Source organism: Carassius carassius, chromosome 10 (assembly GCF_963082965.1).
Source record: "Carassius carassius chromosome 10, fCarCar2.1, whole genome shotgun sequence".
Lineage (NCBI taxonomy): Eukaryota > Metazoa > Chordata > Actinopteri > Cypriniformes > Cyprinidae > Carassius > Carassius carassius.
The window spans coordinates 1,447,603-1,467,798 of record NC_081764.1 but is presented as its reverse complement, the minus strand read 5'-3'; the positions used below and the strand labels follow the sequence as shown (position 1 = coordinate 1,467,798).

Sequence of the window (20,196 nt, the reverse complement as noted above, 5' to 3'; positions counted from 1 at the left end):
TAAATTTAAAATGAAAACTGAAAATATAAAAACAAAACCTAAAAATAATAACATAAAACGAAACATAATAGTACATTTTTATTATTATTCATGATTTTCGGGTGATATACAAGCCAGGTTTTGCAGTCTTACATGATCCAGATGCCTCCATTCTTCAGCCCACTCTCTGTCTGTCAGTCTGTGGTCTACAGGTTCCTCACGGTAGCCTCCGTTACTGCCTAAAAACATCCACGAAACACGTCAGATCTTCCGAACTTCAGAAACAGTTGAGTCTTTCTGCTCATATTGTATGTGTTACCTGTCAGCCGCGGCCGCTCCTTCAGCTCCAGGATCCGCTGCGGCTCTCTGTACAGGTGAGGTGTGCTGATGTCATCCAGCGCATAGTGCTGCAGAGGGGGCGGAGTCGGGTGGATGTGGGCGGGGAGCTGCAGCGGGTGGGCGGGGCTGTGTCGGGGGGCGGGGCTAATGGTGCAGATCCTCTTGGCAGGAGGCTCCAGGGATGCGGGAGGACGCTCGTGGAAACCATTCTCTTTACTTCTGGAGTAAATCATAAAAAATAAATAAGTAACAATTCCTAATAACACTTTTGGAAATGTACGTACAATGACAATAACAGGGTTTATTTGAAACATCTTACAATAAATACAATGGTATATAAAAATGGTTACCATTTAGTGCCATGTTATATATATATATATCAAAGTGCAAAGTACCATGGCCATACCATGCTTTTTGGACTTTTACCATGAATAATACCATGTTTGTTTGTTTGTTTATTTATTTATTTATTTTAATACTGTGGTAATTCCATGCTTTCCTAGATATGTACAATGGCATACAATTTTATTTTGGTCGTGGTATCATGGAAATGCCATGTTTTTGGACCAAAAGCATGAGATTTTGAACATTTGGAAATCAATTATATAAGACAAAAATAAAAGTGTAAAATCAACTTTATTAAAATATCACATTATTTTTATTTTACAGTATTGTCAGTTTAGTATTTATATACAATGATAGATTTTATTACTATTTTAAATGAGCTTTTAATTGAAGCTTTTAGTTTAATTGTAGTTTAATTTTGTAATTTGTCATTTTTATTATTTATTTAAAAAAAAAATTTAATATTATTATTTAAATATTACTATTATCCATTTTAATTTATTTTTTATTTCAGTTTTAGTTCATATTTTATTAATTTCCAGTTATTAATTTTAGTTCAGCTAGTTGCAAAAAACTTTTTTACTTTTCATCTAGTTTAAGTATTCCATCTAATATGTATATTTTATTTTATTACAGCTTAAATTAACCAAATTTGTAATCGTTTTAACAATAATGTTTACTGTTATTTACAACTGTATTGTATTTCTGTCTTCATTTTTTACAATTAGTCAAAAAATGTTGCCACAGTAATATCAAGGTACTCTCTTAAATACCTTGCAAAACTATGCTGAAATCATGGTATATGTAAGCATTAGTTTACTATAGTACTTCCATGGTATTTATTTTAAAGGAAAGCTCAGGTTTATTTCTCAGGCATCTTTATATGTGACCCTGCATCACAAAAGCAGTCTTGAGTCGCTGGGGTATATTTGTAGCAATAGCCAAAAATACATAGTAAGGGTCAAAATTATAGCTTTTTCCTTTATGCCAATAATCATTAGGATATTAAGGAAAGATCATGTTCCATGAAGATATTTTGTACATTTCCTACTGTAAATATATCAAAATGTAATTTTTGATTAGTAATATGCATGGCTAAGTACAACTTTAAAGGTGATTTTCTCAATATTTAGATTTTTTGCTCCCTCAGATTCCAGATTTGTTGTATCTCAGCCAAATATTGTCCGATCCTAACAAACCATGCATCAATAGAAAGCAATTCATTCAGCGTTGACATGATGCATAAATCTCAATTTCCAAAAACGGATCCTTGTGACTGTTTTTGTGCTCCAGGGTCACATCTGGCGTGCTCGTACCTGTTAGGACTGTGGTGTTTGCTGCTCTCGCTGGGCTCCAGCAGGAGTTCGGTGGAGTCTGCTGGCGACGGGACGCTGGTGCTGAGCAGGAGGTGTTCGTGTTGGGACAGATACTGCGCTGGAGTCTGTTTGGCGGCTCGAGCGCAGTGCAAAAGCTCCCTCTGCAGCAAAGGCAGGTTCGCCTGAAGAAGAAACACTGCGTTCATCTCACCGCACAACAAACATCAGCTGAACGCCACACTGTGAGCAATCACACACACTTTGCAGGGGTTTTCTTAAAGTCTGTCCAGCACATTTTTGTCATTTTTCCTGATGAGAGATGAGATAAAAGTCATTCCCGGACAGACTCGGAGGAGCCGTGGCGCACGTGCAAACTCAAAGCAGATCTCGCCCGAGGCGTCTGTTCAGCATCACTGCACGTTCTGCTCGCCTTTACAGCGGTTTACACCGACATCTAAACCTCTCATATGAAAAAACTTCAGCCTCGGGAGGATGGAAACAATCGGCAAGATGAAACAAACCAGATGAGCATGTTAGTCTGACTCCTAATGTGAAGAATATCAGACACAAGGACAAAATACTCGCTCAGTAAAACATGCTCATCTTATTTTTGCTCATTTGAATCAGTTCTCTAAAATTATGATTTAGAGATTTGTTGAAGATGTCACTCAAAAATGAATAAACATGCAGAATTTTATGCATTTCCGTTCAATAAAAATATCTCATATCACTGCGCTCTGAATTAAATCATATCATATATAACAAATGGGTTTTATTTGACTGATTATGATGTTTTCATTGTAAATGAGCCTCTTTACGTGTTATTTTAGTATTATTTATATAATTTATTTGCCTATATTTAAAATTAGCTTGTTTTGTATTTTCACTTTTCATTTTAATTTTATTTTAAAGTTTAGTAATTTTGATATGTGCATTTTTTTCTTCTTTATTATTATTATTATTATTTTTAATTATGGCTTTTTAGGTTTATTTTTATTTTTTATGAAAGTTTTAGTTTCATTCAAAGTTTTAATTGTATTTATATCAAGGTGCTTTAATGCATTTGTTTTGTATTTTCAGTTTTCATTTAAATCTTAGTTTGTGTTTTTTTGTTTATTATTATAATTTAATATTACTATTTAGGTTTTAATATTTATTTCAAGTTATTTTAGCACTTCATCTTAAATTTATTTCAGTTAATTTTCAAATCAATTTCTGATTGTGATATATTTTTTTAAATTTAAGTTTTCAATCTTATAATTATAGTTTTTATTTTAGTTTTAAAATCAGTTTTAGTTGCAGTTAACACTAATAACCCAATTTTTCTCCACATAAATTTAGCAATAACTCCAAAAAACTGTGTTGCGTTTATGCTTTGAATATATCAATCCACAGTTTTTTTAAAGTTAAGTGATTCATAAATTGGTTTGACTGAATCTTTGAAAAGAACCACATCAAAAGAATGATTCGTTTGTGAATCAGGCTTCATCACTGAACAATTCATTACTGGTGATAATCAAAACAATTCAGTTTTCACAGAATATATTAAACACGACACCCGAAGAAAGTGGCCTGGAAGACATTTTCCAAACACATCTAAACCAGGAGAAGAATCTCGTTAGCTTTTATTACCAGTATGACAAACACTTCTGTGCATGATTAACTCAGTCCTCCTCTCACATATGCCGTCTGTCATTCACAATCTCATATTTTGTGCAGGCAGTTTTTCGTCTCGACTGTGTTAACCGCTGCCTCGTAAAAACCTGCAACGGTTTATAGTCGTGTTTCACACTTCTCGGAAGTCTCCGTCTGCTCTATAAATCACCAAAGAAAACACAAGACAGCTCCACTTCCTCTGTTCAGCATCCCTGTCATAGTTTAATCAGCTTCGCCTCCGTTTCAGGGATACACTAATATCACCAAATCAACATATTGTCAGTATATATTTTAAGATTTAAATATTACTATTTAGGCTCCATTTCTTTTTAGCTTCAGTTCTAGCTTTTATTCATTTCCAAGTTAGTAATTTAATGCAACTAGTCGTTTTTCAATAATTAATTTCAGTTCAGCTTTATTTCAATTCAACGAAAATGTGTTAATAGTTTAAGTTAAAATCATCTAATTCAAGCAGCTTTACATCAGTTTCATCCTAAATCAACATTTTTGTTTTTCATTTTTAAAAATATTTTCAATAGTTATACAATTATTATTTTTTTAAAATTAAAAAAAAAAATCGTAAAAATATTTTAATATTTTTTTTTTATGTTAAATTCATGTTAAGTTCAGTTCTACCTTTTTTGATTTGAATGTTTTTTTTATATATTTTAATTTCGAATATTTCCCTTTTTTCCACTCTTTACTATTTTATGCAAATTTTCTATTATTATTTTTTTTTTAATTTGCATTTTATTTCGTTTGTTTCGATTCAACAAAAATGTGTTAATATTTTAAGTTAAAATCATCTAATTCAAGCAGATTTACATCAGTTTCATCCTAAATATATTTTCAGGTATTCACTAAAATCCCCAAATCAACATTTTCTTTTAATTTTTATAAATATTTTCAATAATTATATTTGTTTATTCATTTATATATTTACAATATTTTTTTCTTTTTATGTTCAATTCATATTAAGTTCAGTTCTAGCTTTTTTTTTTATTTTTTTATATATTTTAATTTTGAATATTTCCCTTTTTTCCCCAATTTACTATTTTAACCCAATTTTCTATAATTTTTTTAATTCGCATTTTATTTTAGTTTGTTTCAATACTGTTTTAATAGTTTTCGTTTTTATTAACCATAATAACCCTGGTAGTAACAGGGGTGAATTGTCCTTTTTTAGCTCAATTTTGGCCATTTACCTTCAGGAAGGGAATGACGAAGGGCCTCAAGGGGAAGTTTGTAGCTTCTTGCAGTCTGGAGTGAAACTCTTCGATGGTGACGGTGGAGTTCTGTAGGAGAAACACATGGCTAGTTAACTCTGCTTCACATTTGAGCGATCGGTGCTCGTGGAAGGCCAGTGTGTGAGAGAGACGCACCACCAGCGCCAGCACCAGGTTTCGGACGCTCTCTCCGATCTCGGGCGAGATGTCGTTGCCGAACTGCTGCAGGGTTGTGAGGAAGCGCTTGAGTTTGCTCAGCTGTCGAGCGCCGCAGGTGGCTGGAAGCTGCTGATTGGCCAGAGAAGAGGAAGATGATGATGAAGGGCCGTTGCTGTAGCGCTGAGGCGGTGAGGGAATGGCGTTGAGCATCGGCGGAGAATGATTGATCCCATTAGTCACTGCAGAAACAGAGAATGTGGTAAGCAATGATCTGCAAACACATAATTAGCATTATTTATATTTTACATTTTATTTGTATGTGCTTTAGTCTTTTTTTTAATATTACTATTTATGTTCAATTTCAGTTTTATTTTAGTTTTTTATTTCTTTCCAGTACTTCAATTCATTTTTTAGTTTATATATAATGTTTAGTTTTTCCATCTCATATTTTATTTTATTTCAGCTTTATTTCAGTTTTAAAAATATGTTTCAATAGTTTATGTTAATACCCCTGTTTTCAACCACATACAGTGTCCTGAAGTGTTGCGTTTATGGCTATATATAATATATGAAGACTAAATAACCACTCTCTGTTTCAGCAAAAACACTCTTTTCACTTTAAACTTTTGCACTGGTTTTCCTATACTTTGGCGCTGAGGTTCATTGCTCCTGAAGTGTAAATGCCTTTTTTTCTTCAAAGTAAGTTGTTTTGCATACAAATGCATGCTTAATAATGAAATGTAAATGCACTAGGCTACTATGCATTTAAAGCACTGTATGTACTTTGCTGGTGAAAGAGTCTTTGCCGTTATTAAGACGTCTGTGTTTGTGTTCAATTGCATTTTTGACAAATAGATAATTTTGGTGGTCAGTGCACAGAGAATACATTTTTTTTTTCAGTAAAAAAAAAGTCAAATGATCCAAAACTCACCATTAGGAGTTTAAACAACTGATTACTTTTCAGTATAAACAACTAGTGCTACAATGTTGTCACATGATTGCATTAAATCCATCTGTAATCACTTTTGATTTATCAGTCACACTGGAGATGGAAGGTCAATTCAAGTACACTGCATACTGCAAATAATGACAAATGCAATGGCTAACTCAGGTATTCCATGCATACAAAAAGTTCCAATCTTGTGCATAGTATGCATACAGCAGAAACGGTAGTATGTCATCCTAGGGGACACAATGCAGTGCAATGTTGTGTGCGGGTCTCACATGCTGTGGTGGAGAAGGTTGCTGGTCGAGGTCCGCTGGGGTTGATGGAAGGTAAAGGAGGCATGATGGAGACGGTTGGTCTGGAATGAGTCTTTCCATCCACTGGGGAACCGGGCATGGCAGGAACGTTCTTCTCTGCACTGTCTGAAAACCAGACAGATTGAGCTTGAGATTGACAGCGATCCTAATCATGAACGTTTCTGTTTGTTCATGTAGAGATTTCCATTAAAACCCAATAAAGAGCTGCAGATTAGTGGCAGCAGAACATCTCATGATTGCACCATGCAATCATTTCTTTAACCGCATTCATCTTGCATCTGCATCCAAAACATTCCCAGAAGCACCAGTGCAAACGATGCAAACACAAATGTCGTAATTGTGTCTCATGCATTGATATGCAATTGATATGCACTTCATGTTTCATCCAATTCCAGAGCCCAAACCTCTTAAAGCAGCATGCATTTCCAAGCCCTTGCATCCTAACTAAACCCATCATCCTTTCTGCTGCACACCAGATGTTTCTGCCCCTGTTTAATAACCGTGGCGTCCCGACGGCTGAAGTGCAAATGAACCAGGTTTTGTACTCGGCAGAAAGAAAGGGTGATCATTGAGCTCGCTTAAGAAAGAAGAATCGGGCATTTCACGCTCGCTAAGGGCAAAACGCATACTTTCTGTCTTTGAAAAGACCACCAGGCCCAAAAGTCGTAGATCAGAGGCGCTATTGTTCTACAAGAGCCGTGAGAGAAGCCATCGGCCTCATTTGGAGTCTATCAGACCGCTGGAAATGCTTTTACAAAGACAGCTAATAGACCCACACAGATCGAGTTGTCAAAGGTCATGAAACGCTTCTCAGCAGACGACTCTTCACAGACGGACAGCGCTTCTCCGGATTAAAAGCGTGTTTTGTGTAATGTTTATTCATGGGAAACTAATGCAATGAATGCGTTTCTCGCTGTATAGTTTTAAAACGGGCCTCTCCACTTAACAATGAAGAGTAAAGCAGCTTTTAATGGGATTGTTATAGCGCTTCATTTCTACGTATCATTCCAGTCGAGATAAACAGAGGAGTTCGTCAAACCTGAGTGAACTGATATATGAGATTTTGCAAGTTATAGTTAATATGCTACTATTTCTTTGTTTATAAAATTTGATTGTGTCTCTATTTGTTTATGTTTTTAGTTGTGCGCAAGGGTTGTTATTATTAACTATAACTGAAACTCCAAAAAAAAAATACTTTTTTTCCCAAAAAAATTAAACGTATTTTATGATTTAACTTGAAGTACTAAAAATAAATAAACCAAAAATAATAAAAAACTATAGACAAATATATATATATATAATAAAAACACAAAACAAAATGACAAAAACTTTAACCAAAAATGAAAGTGAAAACATCTAAAAAAAAAAAATATTTTACAAAAATTACGATAGTATATCAATGATACTAAAATGACACAGCAGTGCACTGAATTAAATAAAATAAATCACAAAACATATAATAAATAAGAAAAATCGTGTTTCTATGGAGGACAAAACATGTAGTGTAATATATCAAATATTTAAAACCGATACATTTGATATATAATGTATAGAAACAAACAAATAGGAACATATTTATTTTCCTATTATTACATTTATTTATTTATTTATTTATTACATATTTCTGCGAGTTTGGTCCTCCATATATTTCAAATCATTGTTTGAGGGGCAAATCAAATGCTGAAGGATCAATATATTTCATGGTTTCATGTATTTCTAGAAATCTCGTTCTCATGTGCTTTAATCGTGAGACTGCATCTAATCGAATGCGGCGCAGTCACAGGTGCGACACACTTTTGCACACACGTAGACACAGATCTTGTGGTTTGCGAGCGCACCTGAGCCCCGCTCCGGGTCCTTCAGGCTGCCCCTCTTAATGCCTGACTGAAAAATCATATGCCAGTTTTTTTTTTTTTTTCTCCATGTACACCTGGTTCCTTCCTAGGAGGCAGGAAGTAGAACGCGGGAAGGACTGGGAGAAACAGGAAGCCCAGCCATTTGGGTTTTTGCCACACCATAGGATGTACACAAACCCTCCCGTATCCACCGTCTGTTAGCAGAGATTAGCATCACACCTGCGGAGATCTACAGCTTAAACAACACTAGCGACTTCACACAGGACACAGTTCTGCTAGTCAAGCTACGTTTTGGTAATATGGGTTAAAAAAATTATAAAAGTTTATGACTCAGATTGGAATCAGGTTTGTTGTAAAATGTTACAAATTAATATATCGGCTAGATGGATCATTTTTAGATCATGAATAAAGTAAGAAGTTTTTAAATCAAGCAATTTTGTTTATATAATTAACAAATAAAATTTTCAATGATTTTTTGTTCGTGTGTGTATATGTAAATGTTGTGAAAAATAACCGTTCATATCACTTGAGAAATTGTGCATGCACATTATTAAATTGCATTGAATTTAAATACTATTAATTGCGTAAACTGGCATTATAATGGCTGTCCTGCTTTCATGCACCAATGTTATTTTTGAATTATTGATATAATATTATATTTACATTTTCATTGGTTAAAAAATTATTTTATGTGCTTTTATAATTTTTATTAATACTATGTTTTAAATATTACGTTTAGTTTATTTTTAAATTTAATTTGTATTCATTTATTTTGTGCTTTAACTTTTGCGCCCAGGAAACAGTCCTAATATTTGTTTAGAAGTAGTTTTTCATCTAATAGTTATATTTTATTTTATTTCAGCTTTATTTCAGTTACCAAAACTTTTAATAATTGCATTTATTTATTTATTTTTTTAGATAATAACCCTGCATATTATGCTTTTTTTATTGATGCACAATTGAAAAGAGGAAGTGATGGCTTATAAAAATCAAGAGTATTTAAACTGCAGATACTTCCAGCTCTTAAACTTGTCCTCTTTTGTGGTTTGAGGGACACAAGGCAGGTGTGGAGGCTTTGGTTATCAGTCACTGAACTGCTCGAGATCTGAGGCAGAAACATCCTTGCCTTCCACCTGAGACACACACACACACACACACACACACAGCTGTGGATCGGGGAGAGCACACAGGTCTGTTAGCACAGCTCCAGGATATCTGTGCAGATCAATATTGATCTGCTAACAGCAAACACACAGCTTCCTCTGACTGCCACCTGTCACATATCGAGAATTCATTACTGCTATTATTAAACAATATTAGCTGACACATCTCATGATGTCCAGAAACCTTAAACTGCATGCTATATAACATATTTAATCATGGCTTCACCACAGAGAAATGAATAACTAGTATATGGAGATGTCTGCCACTTCAATTCAAATTTAATTCAAATTCAGGAAATGATTTGAAATTAAAAAAACAAAAATTCTCAGAATTGCAAGTTTGTATATCTCACTTATTTTTCTCAAAACAGGTTCATTTCTGAAGCTATAATGAAACATCAAGCAACGTTTAGTAACAAATGGTTCTTTCTGACAAGACGATGCATATGCATATATCACTGATTTCTCCTAAGGCATCTGAAAGCATACACAGTGTGTTGCTTTGGTTGTGAATACATGTGCTGACTCTGAGAATATAACCAAACCCATCTGAAGGAGCTTTACTCCCCCAAAACGTTAAAAACATTGAGGCACAAGAGGTGATTTAAAAGCCCTGCCTGTCTTTGTTTAAAATGATCTATGAATTTCCATTAAAAGCGCTTCAATGCGAGTGTTTAGAAATCATTTAAAGAGTGCGGGACAAAAGCCTCCAGCCACACATCAGCAAAACAAACCCACACAGAGCTGCTTCCAGCCACGGACACAAAAGGGTTAAGCTATCGGATCATTCTTATGTGTGTGTGTGTGTGTGTGTGTGTGAGAGAGAGAGAGCTGGGACGGATGATTCTGCTTCCCTCCCCCTCCGTCTCCTTCTGTTCCTCCTCCATATGGAGCTGCTGGGGGTGTGAAGGACAGCTGGAGTCTCCAACAGTCACCTGTGTCCAGATCCCATCCGTCGCAGACTTCCTCAAAGCTTTCTCTCAGATGTTTGCATGGAGCCTTTCTGCTCCTCAGGAAGAAGACCCTGCTAATCTACGGAAGCTTCTTAGATGATTGCAAATTTGAATCTCACAATTCAGACTCTTTTCTAGCAAATGCAAGAGTTTATATCTCTCAGTTCTATTTTGTTGTTGTTGATGATATTTTATTTATAGAAATATAAGTTAATATCTCTCAATTTAGACTTTTTTCTCTGAATTGCAACTTTAAATCATACAATTCCTAGCTTTTTGTTTTGATTTTTCTTAAAATTTTAATTTATAGCCCACAATTTGGACTTTTTTATATAAATTGCAAGTTTGTATCTCACAAATTTGGACCTTTTCATAGAATTATAAATTTATATCTCACAATTCTGACTTTTTTCTCAAAATTCCAAGGTTAAATCACACAATTCTGCCATTTTTTTCTCATAATTGTAATTTATAGCCCACAATTTCGAAATTCTGAGTTTATATCACAATTTTTATTTTTTGTAAGTTTATATCTCACAATTGAGACCCATTTTCTCAGAATTTCAAGTTTCCATCGCACAATTTGGACATTTTCATAGAATTACAAATTTATATCTCACAACTCTGACTTTTTTCTCACAATTGCATGTTTATATCTCACAATTTGGATTTTTTTATCCTTAAAATTTTGAGTTTAAATCTCACCATTTTGTAAGAAAAAAAATTGTGAACTTGCAATGTGAGAAAAACAGTGTACACTGTAACCTTTTCTAATGGGTCGTGAATGGCATAATTAATACTAAATGCAAACAACAAAATGCATTTAGAAAAAGATCTCAATAATGACGTAGATACATGCACTCAAAACTCAAAACTGATCTGAGCTGCTCTTATGAGCTGCTTTCATTTTATAGCTCTATAATCCAACTATTGTCTCATTTAGAGAATTCCAGTTAAAGAAACATAACCGATATAAGTCCATGGAGTCTCCTGAGCTCTGAAAGAGCAATACAAAGTTCCTGTTGGGAGGGAAAGAGGAGAATAGAGGTTTGACAAGAGGAGAGGGAGGGAGGGAGAGTTAAAGAAAGGAAGGCAAAACAAAAGCTGCACCTGGTGCCTATCAGTCCACACACACACACACACACACTCAGCAACAGGTCCAAGCCTCATGCACGCTGCCGTCTGAGCGAATGCACATGTTCAGTCCTCTCATGGTTTCAGTGAAATCATCAGCTGACCGCTTCACTGACCGCTGATTCAACTCTCTCAACTCCATTCATCAGAAATGGATTTATTGCTGCTTTTATAGGTTTAACTGAAATTAAAAAATCTTTTTTAATGCTGTAAATAAAGCAGATATCAGAGTGCATTTTAAAAGCACATTTCTACTTCAAAATGTCACATTTAAATGAGTGCTACTTTTAATTTTTTGCAATAATTTGTGAGTAAAACTGTTCAAACAAACAAATTTTTTTTTCAGTGTATTTTAACAGAATGAGCTTAAAGTCAAAGCTATTGACTAACATTTGAAGATGAATGATTGGATTGTAAAGGCACATTTGAGATGTAATTGGTATTTAAAATGACAAAATACCATTAAATTACCATGATTTATATGACATCAGTGAACCAGAAGGTATTAGGAAAACGAACACGATGCTAGAAAGAGATTCTAGAAACTCAGTCTATACTTGAATAATTCCCATATTAGCAAGACAAAACCTTAACAAAAACAGTATAAAACATTTTATTTTGCACAAAATAATTTTCTTAATCAGTATTTGTGACTTTTATAATAAAAACAATCTAAATATGTTTAGAACTAAGTGCATTGACTAGGGAACCAAAATTGGTTCAAATAAGATGTTTTCAGAGAATATATGTGAAAAATAGATGCATTTTGACTGCTCTTGGCAGATATTTTTGTTTGTTTTCAGTATGAATCTCACTTCATTTATTTATTTCACTTCTTCGTCTCTGCAGCCTGTTGTGAATGTAGTTACATGTTAGTCCGACTGCTTCTTCAGACTTCACACATTCACACTTAGATGCACATTTGCATGATTAAGTAAAAGTTACTGACTCATCCTGATTGCAGTAATATCCACTGACAGGAAAATGCTTGTGTGTGTCATGACTAAAGTCGCTGTCCTTCATCTCATCGGAAGCATCTGCTCATTTAATCGCTGCCCTCCTGACCTCTGTGGCACTAATTGATTGGCTGGCTGATCAATCACTCACTCAGCGGCTGCTCTGATTGGCTCCTTCTGCTTGGTTTTAGAAACACAGAGATCAAGCTGTGGACCTCGATAAGAGCACACACACATCACGTCTCATGCCTGATGAGAGATATACACTCCTGTCCAGATGGACAGCATGCTGTCTGGACGAAATCTGGACAATATATATTCTCACTTATGGGCACTAATATGTGAGTTAGGTAGCATTTAAATATCATGCTAAACCAAACTGTACCATGGTATATATCAAAGTATAACCAGCTGATACTTCTCAGTGTTTGGTATCATTGACTAAAATGTTTTGGTAAAAAAAAATGTTATATATATATATATATATATATATGAAATAAAAAAAATGTGCTCTGCAACTAACTGAAAAATCTGAAGTTGAAGAACTAAAGTGACAAAAATTAAAACTAATAGAAAAAGATAATAAAATAAATATGGCAAAAGCACATAACAAAATGACTAAAAATTAAAAAATTAAATAAAAATAAAGTTCTATAGAACTATTAAAAACTAATAAAAATGACAAAAGCACTAAATTGCTAAAACTAAACTAAAAAACTGCAACAAAATTAAATATAATGATTCTGATAAAATACTAATAAAAAAGAAAAAAGAAAAAAACTAAAACGTAAAATAAAAGTAAAATTAAATACAAATATTTTAATAAAAATGATAAATATGACAAAAGCACATAATAAAATCACTAAAAATAAGGTTAAACAGAAATATTTTAAAAACAAATAAACATGAAAAGGCACATAAAATATGACTAAAACTTAAACTAAAAATAAAATTAATAATATAAAAATAACATAAAAATGACAAAAGCACATGACAAAAAGACTAAAACTAGAATTAAAATGAAAACATAAAAAAATAAATACTATAATAGTATACAAATTATATATATATGACTTTCTTAAAAAGCTTTGAATCTAAATTCTAACAACAATAATGTTCTATCCTATGCTTTTTTATTATTATTAATTTACAATGGTATTCTTTTAGGAGTATAAGGTAAAATCCTTGATGCACTAATCATTCAGTACTGTGTTAAATTTCAAAAGTACCATACTTTTGATACCATCATCTCTCTCTCTCACACACACACACACACACACACACACAGCAAGCATTGTATCAAGCTCTATTAGATAATTCTCTAATTATGGGGCCTTTAAAGCCTAAACGTCTCTAGCTAGACTCCTGCAGGGCTCCTGAGGGCCTTTATTGAGAGCTGTTGGGGGTCATCGAGCACAAGCCGTCCAGCACTACATCTTCACTAGGGCTTCACAGTCAAACGGTTGTTTTAAGGCTAATCGGCCGGATCAGACACTGTCTTGATGATGACAAGACGACAGTTAGCGTTGCTTCAGCAGAGCTAATGTGGAACTTCCTGCTTCAGTGGGACTCAACAGCTGCTCTATAGAGTGTGTGTGTGTGTGTGTGTGTGTGTGTGTGTGTGAGACATATTCATACGCAACAGTACGTGTTTTTGTATGTTTTTGTAGGTGAATCATTAAGTACCATCATATATAAACATACTTTTAATCAGCAAGGATGCATTAAACTGACAGTAAAGACATTTAAAACATTCTTTTGATCTTTCTATTCATCAAAGAATCTTGAAAATAAAAAAATGTATCATGGTTTGCACAAAAATATGAACAATGACAATGAAGACTGGAGTAATGAGGCTGAAAATTCAGACCTGCATCACAGGAATAAATTACAATTTAAAATATATTAAAATCTAAAAGAGTTATTTTGAATTGAAATAATATTTAGCAATTTTTTATGCATTTTTGATCAAATAATTGCAGCCTTGTTGAGCAGAAGAGACTTTTAAAACTTTTTAAAACATTGCATAATCTTACTGGCCAACTGTTTCAACGTTTTGGGTCAGTAAGTAGAAATGAATACTTTTATTCAGCTAGAATGCATCAAATTGATCAAAATTTACCATAAAAAGACATTTATGATGTAACAAAAGATTTGTATTTTCATGTTTTTTTTCAGGATTCAAATAATCCTGAAGTCCTGACGCCGAAGACTTAAAAATTCAGCATTTCATCAACAGGAATAAATTATATTTTACATTATATTAGCATAGAACACTATTATTTTTAATAAAATAACATTTCACATTGTATGTATTTCTAATCAAATAAACACAGCCTTGTTGAGCAGAAAAGACCTCTTTCCTAAACATTACATAAACCCTAAACTTTTGAATAGTGGTTTATAAAAATACTGTGATACTATGATCTCCTACCATCACTTTGTTAATGTCTAAAATAAAAAATAAACCAAAAAATGCTAGAAACAGTGCTTAAATGTGCTTTATACTTAAATAAAGAGGACTAGTAGACACTAGTTGGATTCCAGTCCAAAGCTCTGAGTTTGAAAAGCAGGCAGCATGTCAACAGGGAAAAACTAAACACACACACACACACACACACGCTGTGCTGTGCTGTGCTGTCAGTATGACAGTGTGCAGTCCTTCTCTGCTGTGTGTCTGTCAGAACACAGCTGTAGATTGTGTTAAGGTGACACACAGCAGACCTGCAGAAACACACAGTGCTCAGAAACAGACGTCAGTAATGAAACGCATATCTCCAATCTTTCTCCTGGACTGCAGTGTGATTGAGCCAAGACTGGGCTCAGATCTGCCCAAATCTGCAATGAAGAGCCTGAGCTTCTCCACATTCATCTTACAGCTCTATAATCTCACTTTAAGACGGCAATGTCAAAGAGGAACGATCTATCCATCCATCCATGCAGAAAACAGTCTTTCCAGCATGACGGTTAAAGGAGAGCTGGCATCTCATCACGCTTCATCACACCTCGAGCTCCTGCCACGTGGAAACGCTTCAGACCCGTTTGAGTTTTCCAGTTATTCACAATCAACTGTTTCTTATAGAGACTACACTCTCAAGGAGCAGTTTCCAGCTGATGAAATATCTTGAGAGAGGAGCAGAAAAACTTTCCATGATGTTATTCATTTCCATGACTGACCTTCTTCAGGCTCCCAAATCACTGTTTCATAATTCCCTGATTATTTCAGCTTTTCCATGGCCATAAATGCATAAATCACTTCTATTACACGAACATAAAAACAGCATAGCAAATGCTATTATTAATGATGATTAATAATAATAATAAAAATTGTGTTGATTAATATTATATTACGTTATTATTATACAGATGCACTATATTATTATATATTATTAATGAATATATTAATATTTATTATAATAATGTATTATATTATAAATATTTATTATAATACATTTATATTTATATTATATTAATAAATAATTATATATTAATTAAAAAATATTTAATTTAGATGCATTAACCAGGATGGACCATGAAAGCAGTGCATTTGTGTATTTTCAAAACCATTAACTAGTTCTTTATAGACATGTAAATACTGAATATTTATCATAATGTACTCAATTTGTAAATGTCTGTAAGATTAAAATTCAAAAAGCACTAACCCTTACAGGCGAGAAAGTACTGATACATACTCATACAACAGCAAAGAAAATAGAAAGCTCTTCAAGATACTTCCAAGAATACTTTGTTACTTGTTTTTTAAAATGACTTTGCATTATATATTTTCAGAGGTTTGTAACACCAAGACCCTGTAATCCACACATAAAAGTGTCATGGTAATACTTTATTGTAAAACACACACACCTTCTATCTACAGCCCTGGAATAGAGTATAAATGCAGTTTTGGATGCAAACATAAAATAGCAAAAGCCAGTGGAACGGAAACGAACAACTAAAGGCATGAACACACAGAGAGATGAAGCTCACCTGCTCTCTATGATGGTCCGCTCTGCTCGTGTCTTATTCCAAACAATGTAAATCACTCCGCTCTTCATATGTGATGCATGTGTCTCAAACTCTCTCACATATGTGAGCGCTGCAGTCCGAGTCCTTCCCACCGCCAGCGAGGCACAGATGGACTCCAGATGGGTTACGGGATTTAGAACATCTTCCAAGCCTCCTCTCTCTCTCTCTGCTGATGTCACAGCCCAGGCCACACCCACTGCATGGCTTCTGGCCAATCAGCCACTGCTCTATTCAATATATTAAATGAGAGGAGACTCATTAACATAACTAAATGCTCAAGTACTTAAAGGCTAAACAAAGTAAATGGCATTTGCAGAAAGGGGAAGTTACCCATAACACCCATGCTGTGTGTGCCACTACTTTAGGCTGAACTATTCAACCTCTTGCACATCCCAAAAAGTACACTTTTATTGCTCAGAGTTGCTCTTTGGAGACCTAAGTGATGTTTCAAGCAACCAGATGTTTCTTGTAAAATAATACACACAAAATGTCAATTGTTTATGAACAAAAAACAGAGCAAGAATTACTATTATATCTGTCTTTATTAGATGATATATATTCACAATAGTGTTGAGAAACTGCTTTGGGTTTTATAAATATGTTTTTATTTTGTGAATTGTGTTTTTGTCATTTATAGTAGTTATTGTTTATGTATGTATGTGTGTGTTTATATATACATAAGTTGTATAGAGTATGTTATTCATTTGAATTTCAGTTTTAGCAATTTTATTTAGTTTGAGCTATTTTAGGACAAAATTAAAATGAGAAATGTAAAAAAAAAAAAATTTTTAGTTTACGTTAATATAATTACAACAGTGACTCCCATTTGTTACATTTTTATAATAGCATCAATAATAATAATAATAATAACAACGTATGTATGTATATATATATATATATATATATATATATATATATCTGTGTGTGTGTGTAAATAAATAAATATCATATAAATAAATATATATATATATATTTATTTATATGATATATATATATATATATATATTTTTTTTTTTTTTGCTGGGAATGAAATTGTGGTTTCTCCATACAAAGGAAAAATTATTCCAAACATTATCAATAAACACTTCATGCACATGAAAGATCATTTTCTTATCAACTGGGGTGAGGGAGGCAAATCTGAACAAAATCTGACTTGTAAATTAAGAAACATTATTTACAATATGGTGTCAGGTGGCACATATCTTCCTCTCCATCTACCTCTAGACAAATAAACAGAGCTGTGACTAGCGGCCAATCTCTCGTCCCGTCCAAAAAGAAAGTCAAGAATGCATGACCTCACTCTCAGAGACTTCTCAAGCCCTTGGCATCACAGAGAGAGAACGAAACCTGATACGAGCAGAAACAACACGAATCCATCGAGTTTAGTGAAAGAGCAATATTTAATCCAGCCTGATTAATCAATCACTTGAATATAATTGTATATATTTATATGGCATCAAAAATTGCATTTATGGAGGGAGTAAAAATCAAAAGAGTGGTGTAAACCTGTGGCTTGTGTGAAACAGTGCTCTGCGCTCTTTAGGGAGCGTGTTTGGCCTGCTATTCAAGTTAATGAGCGTTAACACCACCTCCTTTCATTTGCATGTAAATGTGCATCTATAAAGCTCGGCAGAAACAAAACAAAACTTTCCCCTCTGAGATGCATCTGAAAGGAGTGTGTGTCCATTACACCACATATGGAGACAATGAAGGACACCACAGAAAGTCTGTTTCAAATGGAAAACCCTGAGAATGACAGAAGAATAGCTCTGTTCTCACATTTGTTGCCAACCTTGTGAGTATTTAAAGGCCACAAAACAACACAAAAACATTAGCTGCCTTCTAAAATGCCTTCTTTAAGCCAAATTCTAAAGCTCTACGACAAATGGAGTGAAAAAACATCCAAGATGGCAGAAAAAGCAAGGGACATTTGAAATTATAAAAATTATAAATATATTCCCAGCTAACAGGGAATGTTTTCAGAAATGTAGCTAATGTTCTAGCAAGGTTCTCTCATTGTCCTGATCAAACATTCTTCCAGGAACGTTTATAGAACACAAAATCATTTACTTATGGAATGTTTTTCTGAAATGTATCATTTGAACATTCATCTAACGTTTTTTAAATGTTACTATTTGTTTCAGAGAATCATCAAAAGTAACGTTTGCATAATGATACAATGGAATGTTCATTGTTTTTGGAACATTTCCACACCGGACATTTTGTAACGTTCGAGAACATTCAGAAATAACGTTTAACGGGAAACATTCTTGGAACAAATTTTGTTAGCTAGGTTTACACAAAGCAGCTCTAATTAAAAATCGATGATCTTACCCAATATTTGTGTGCGCTGTGAGTTTTTGTTTTTAAACTGATAATAAAATGTCTACATCTTTGACACCAAAACTGCCTGATTGAGGAGTTTCATCGCTTTATTTTGGGTGAAGTCGTGAACACATGATAAAAAACACAACATCTGAATCGTTACAATCACTTCACTTGCATCTGCAAGACGTTTCCTGCATCTGTGGATGTAACGCAGCAGGGCAACAGATGTGAACACACTCATCCTGAACTCACACACACACACACACACTGTTCCAAATCCACATCCAATCTCCTCCACAGCAAAATCTCTTTCCAAGCACTTCTCTGCGTCCGTCAGTCTCTCTCTCTGTGTTTGTACTGGCATTCCTGCTCGGCTCTCGGCTCCAGTGTGTCTGGCCCCGCTGCACGCCTGGGAGCCATTAGTTTAAGTAAAGCCTGACACACACACACACTCGACTCCTCTTACAAGACATACAGACTGAGTGTGTTTGTATGTAAGAGAGGAGACGTGTGTGAAAGAGGTGTGTGTGTGTTTACTTAGCTATAGTTTGGGGACCAAAGTGTCCCCAGAAGTGAGTTAAATCTGACTAAACCTCCCTTTGGGGTCATCCAGGAAAGTCCTGAAGTGAAAGAAATATATATATGTGTGTGTGTGTGTGTACACTCTCTCTCTATATATATATATAATAATGAACAGCTTAAAATGCTAAATTAAATAAAAAATGTCACAACAATATAACGTTCGAATGGTTGAAATATATTGTAATAAACCAGGGTTTCTCAAATGCACTGCAGAGTTTAGCTCGAACCCGAATCAAACACACCTGAGCAAGTTAATCAAGGTCTCCAAAATCACAGGTAAGTGAGTTTGATCTGAGGAACCCTGTAGTACACTATGTACTGTTTTTCTAACTATTATTAAAAAAAATGGCCGGCTGTATGCATATGTGTATGCATATTAGTTAGGATGCTAGCTTGTCATTCTGAAACACAGACACACAGATTCTGCAGAATCTGAAAACCTTCTGGCAACTACTCCCCAACACTTCAGCGTCTGTCCGAGCACGTGCATGAGGGCAATTTATGAGAGGGGGGTCACACGCTCTCTTGGCAACATTACCCTAAAGTTTCCACTTCGAGAGCCAAGAAGAGTCCACACACACAGTTTACTGTTAGAAGGACATAATGACCATCAAATGACCAGATTACATAGCAATCCAGTCTCATTACCTGCATCTCAAACACACTTTCCAAATATTTGAACCAAACAAAGAAGCTGTTTAATGCTCAATCAGATGCCAACATAGAATCGAATAATGTGCAGTATATGCAAAAAAAAGTAGTATGCAACAATAAATGGTTATATAACAATATATGGCAATATGACCTGCATGCATGTTTAATTCAGAAATTGCAAATATTGCATTTTCTACATTCCTACAAATGTCAGAGAACAGCCGGTATCAGCTCTCCATCTGACCCGACTGCATTAACCAT

At 34.3% G+C, this 20,196-nt stretch overlaps 1 protein-coding gene across 4 annotated transcripts in view; it reads right to left on the bottom strand.

Annotated features, from left to right (window-relative positions):
* LOC132151495 (protein CBFA2T2-like) overlaps positions 1–20,196 on the bottom strand; it is a 41,006-nt gene that overhangs the window by 9,349 nt on the left and 11,461 nt on the right. The window contains exons 1-7 of one of the 4 annotated variants that reach the window (XM_059559627.1): positions 16,333–16,584; positions 6,245–6,388; positions 5,018–5,259; positions 4,841–4,930; positions 1,980–2,161; positions 299–537; positions 133–218 (exon numbers count right to left, since the gene is read on the bottom strand). In XM_059559627.1, coding sequence (XP_059415610.1) covers positions 133–218; positions 299–537; positions 1,980–2,161; positions 4,841–4,930; positions 5,018–5,259; positions 6,245–6,362 — 957 coding nt within the window. In that variant the 5' untranslated portion in view covers positions 6,363–6,388; positions 16,333–16,584. Of the gene's footprint in view, positions 1–132; positions 219–298; positions 538–1,979; positions 2,162–4,840; positions 4,931–5,017; positions 5,260–6,244; positions 6,389–16,332; positions 16,596–20,196 lie in introns of those variants that run through there. The other 3 variants (XM_059559625.1, XM_059559626.1, XM_059559628.1) reach the window with 3 other exon arrangements.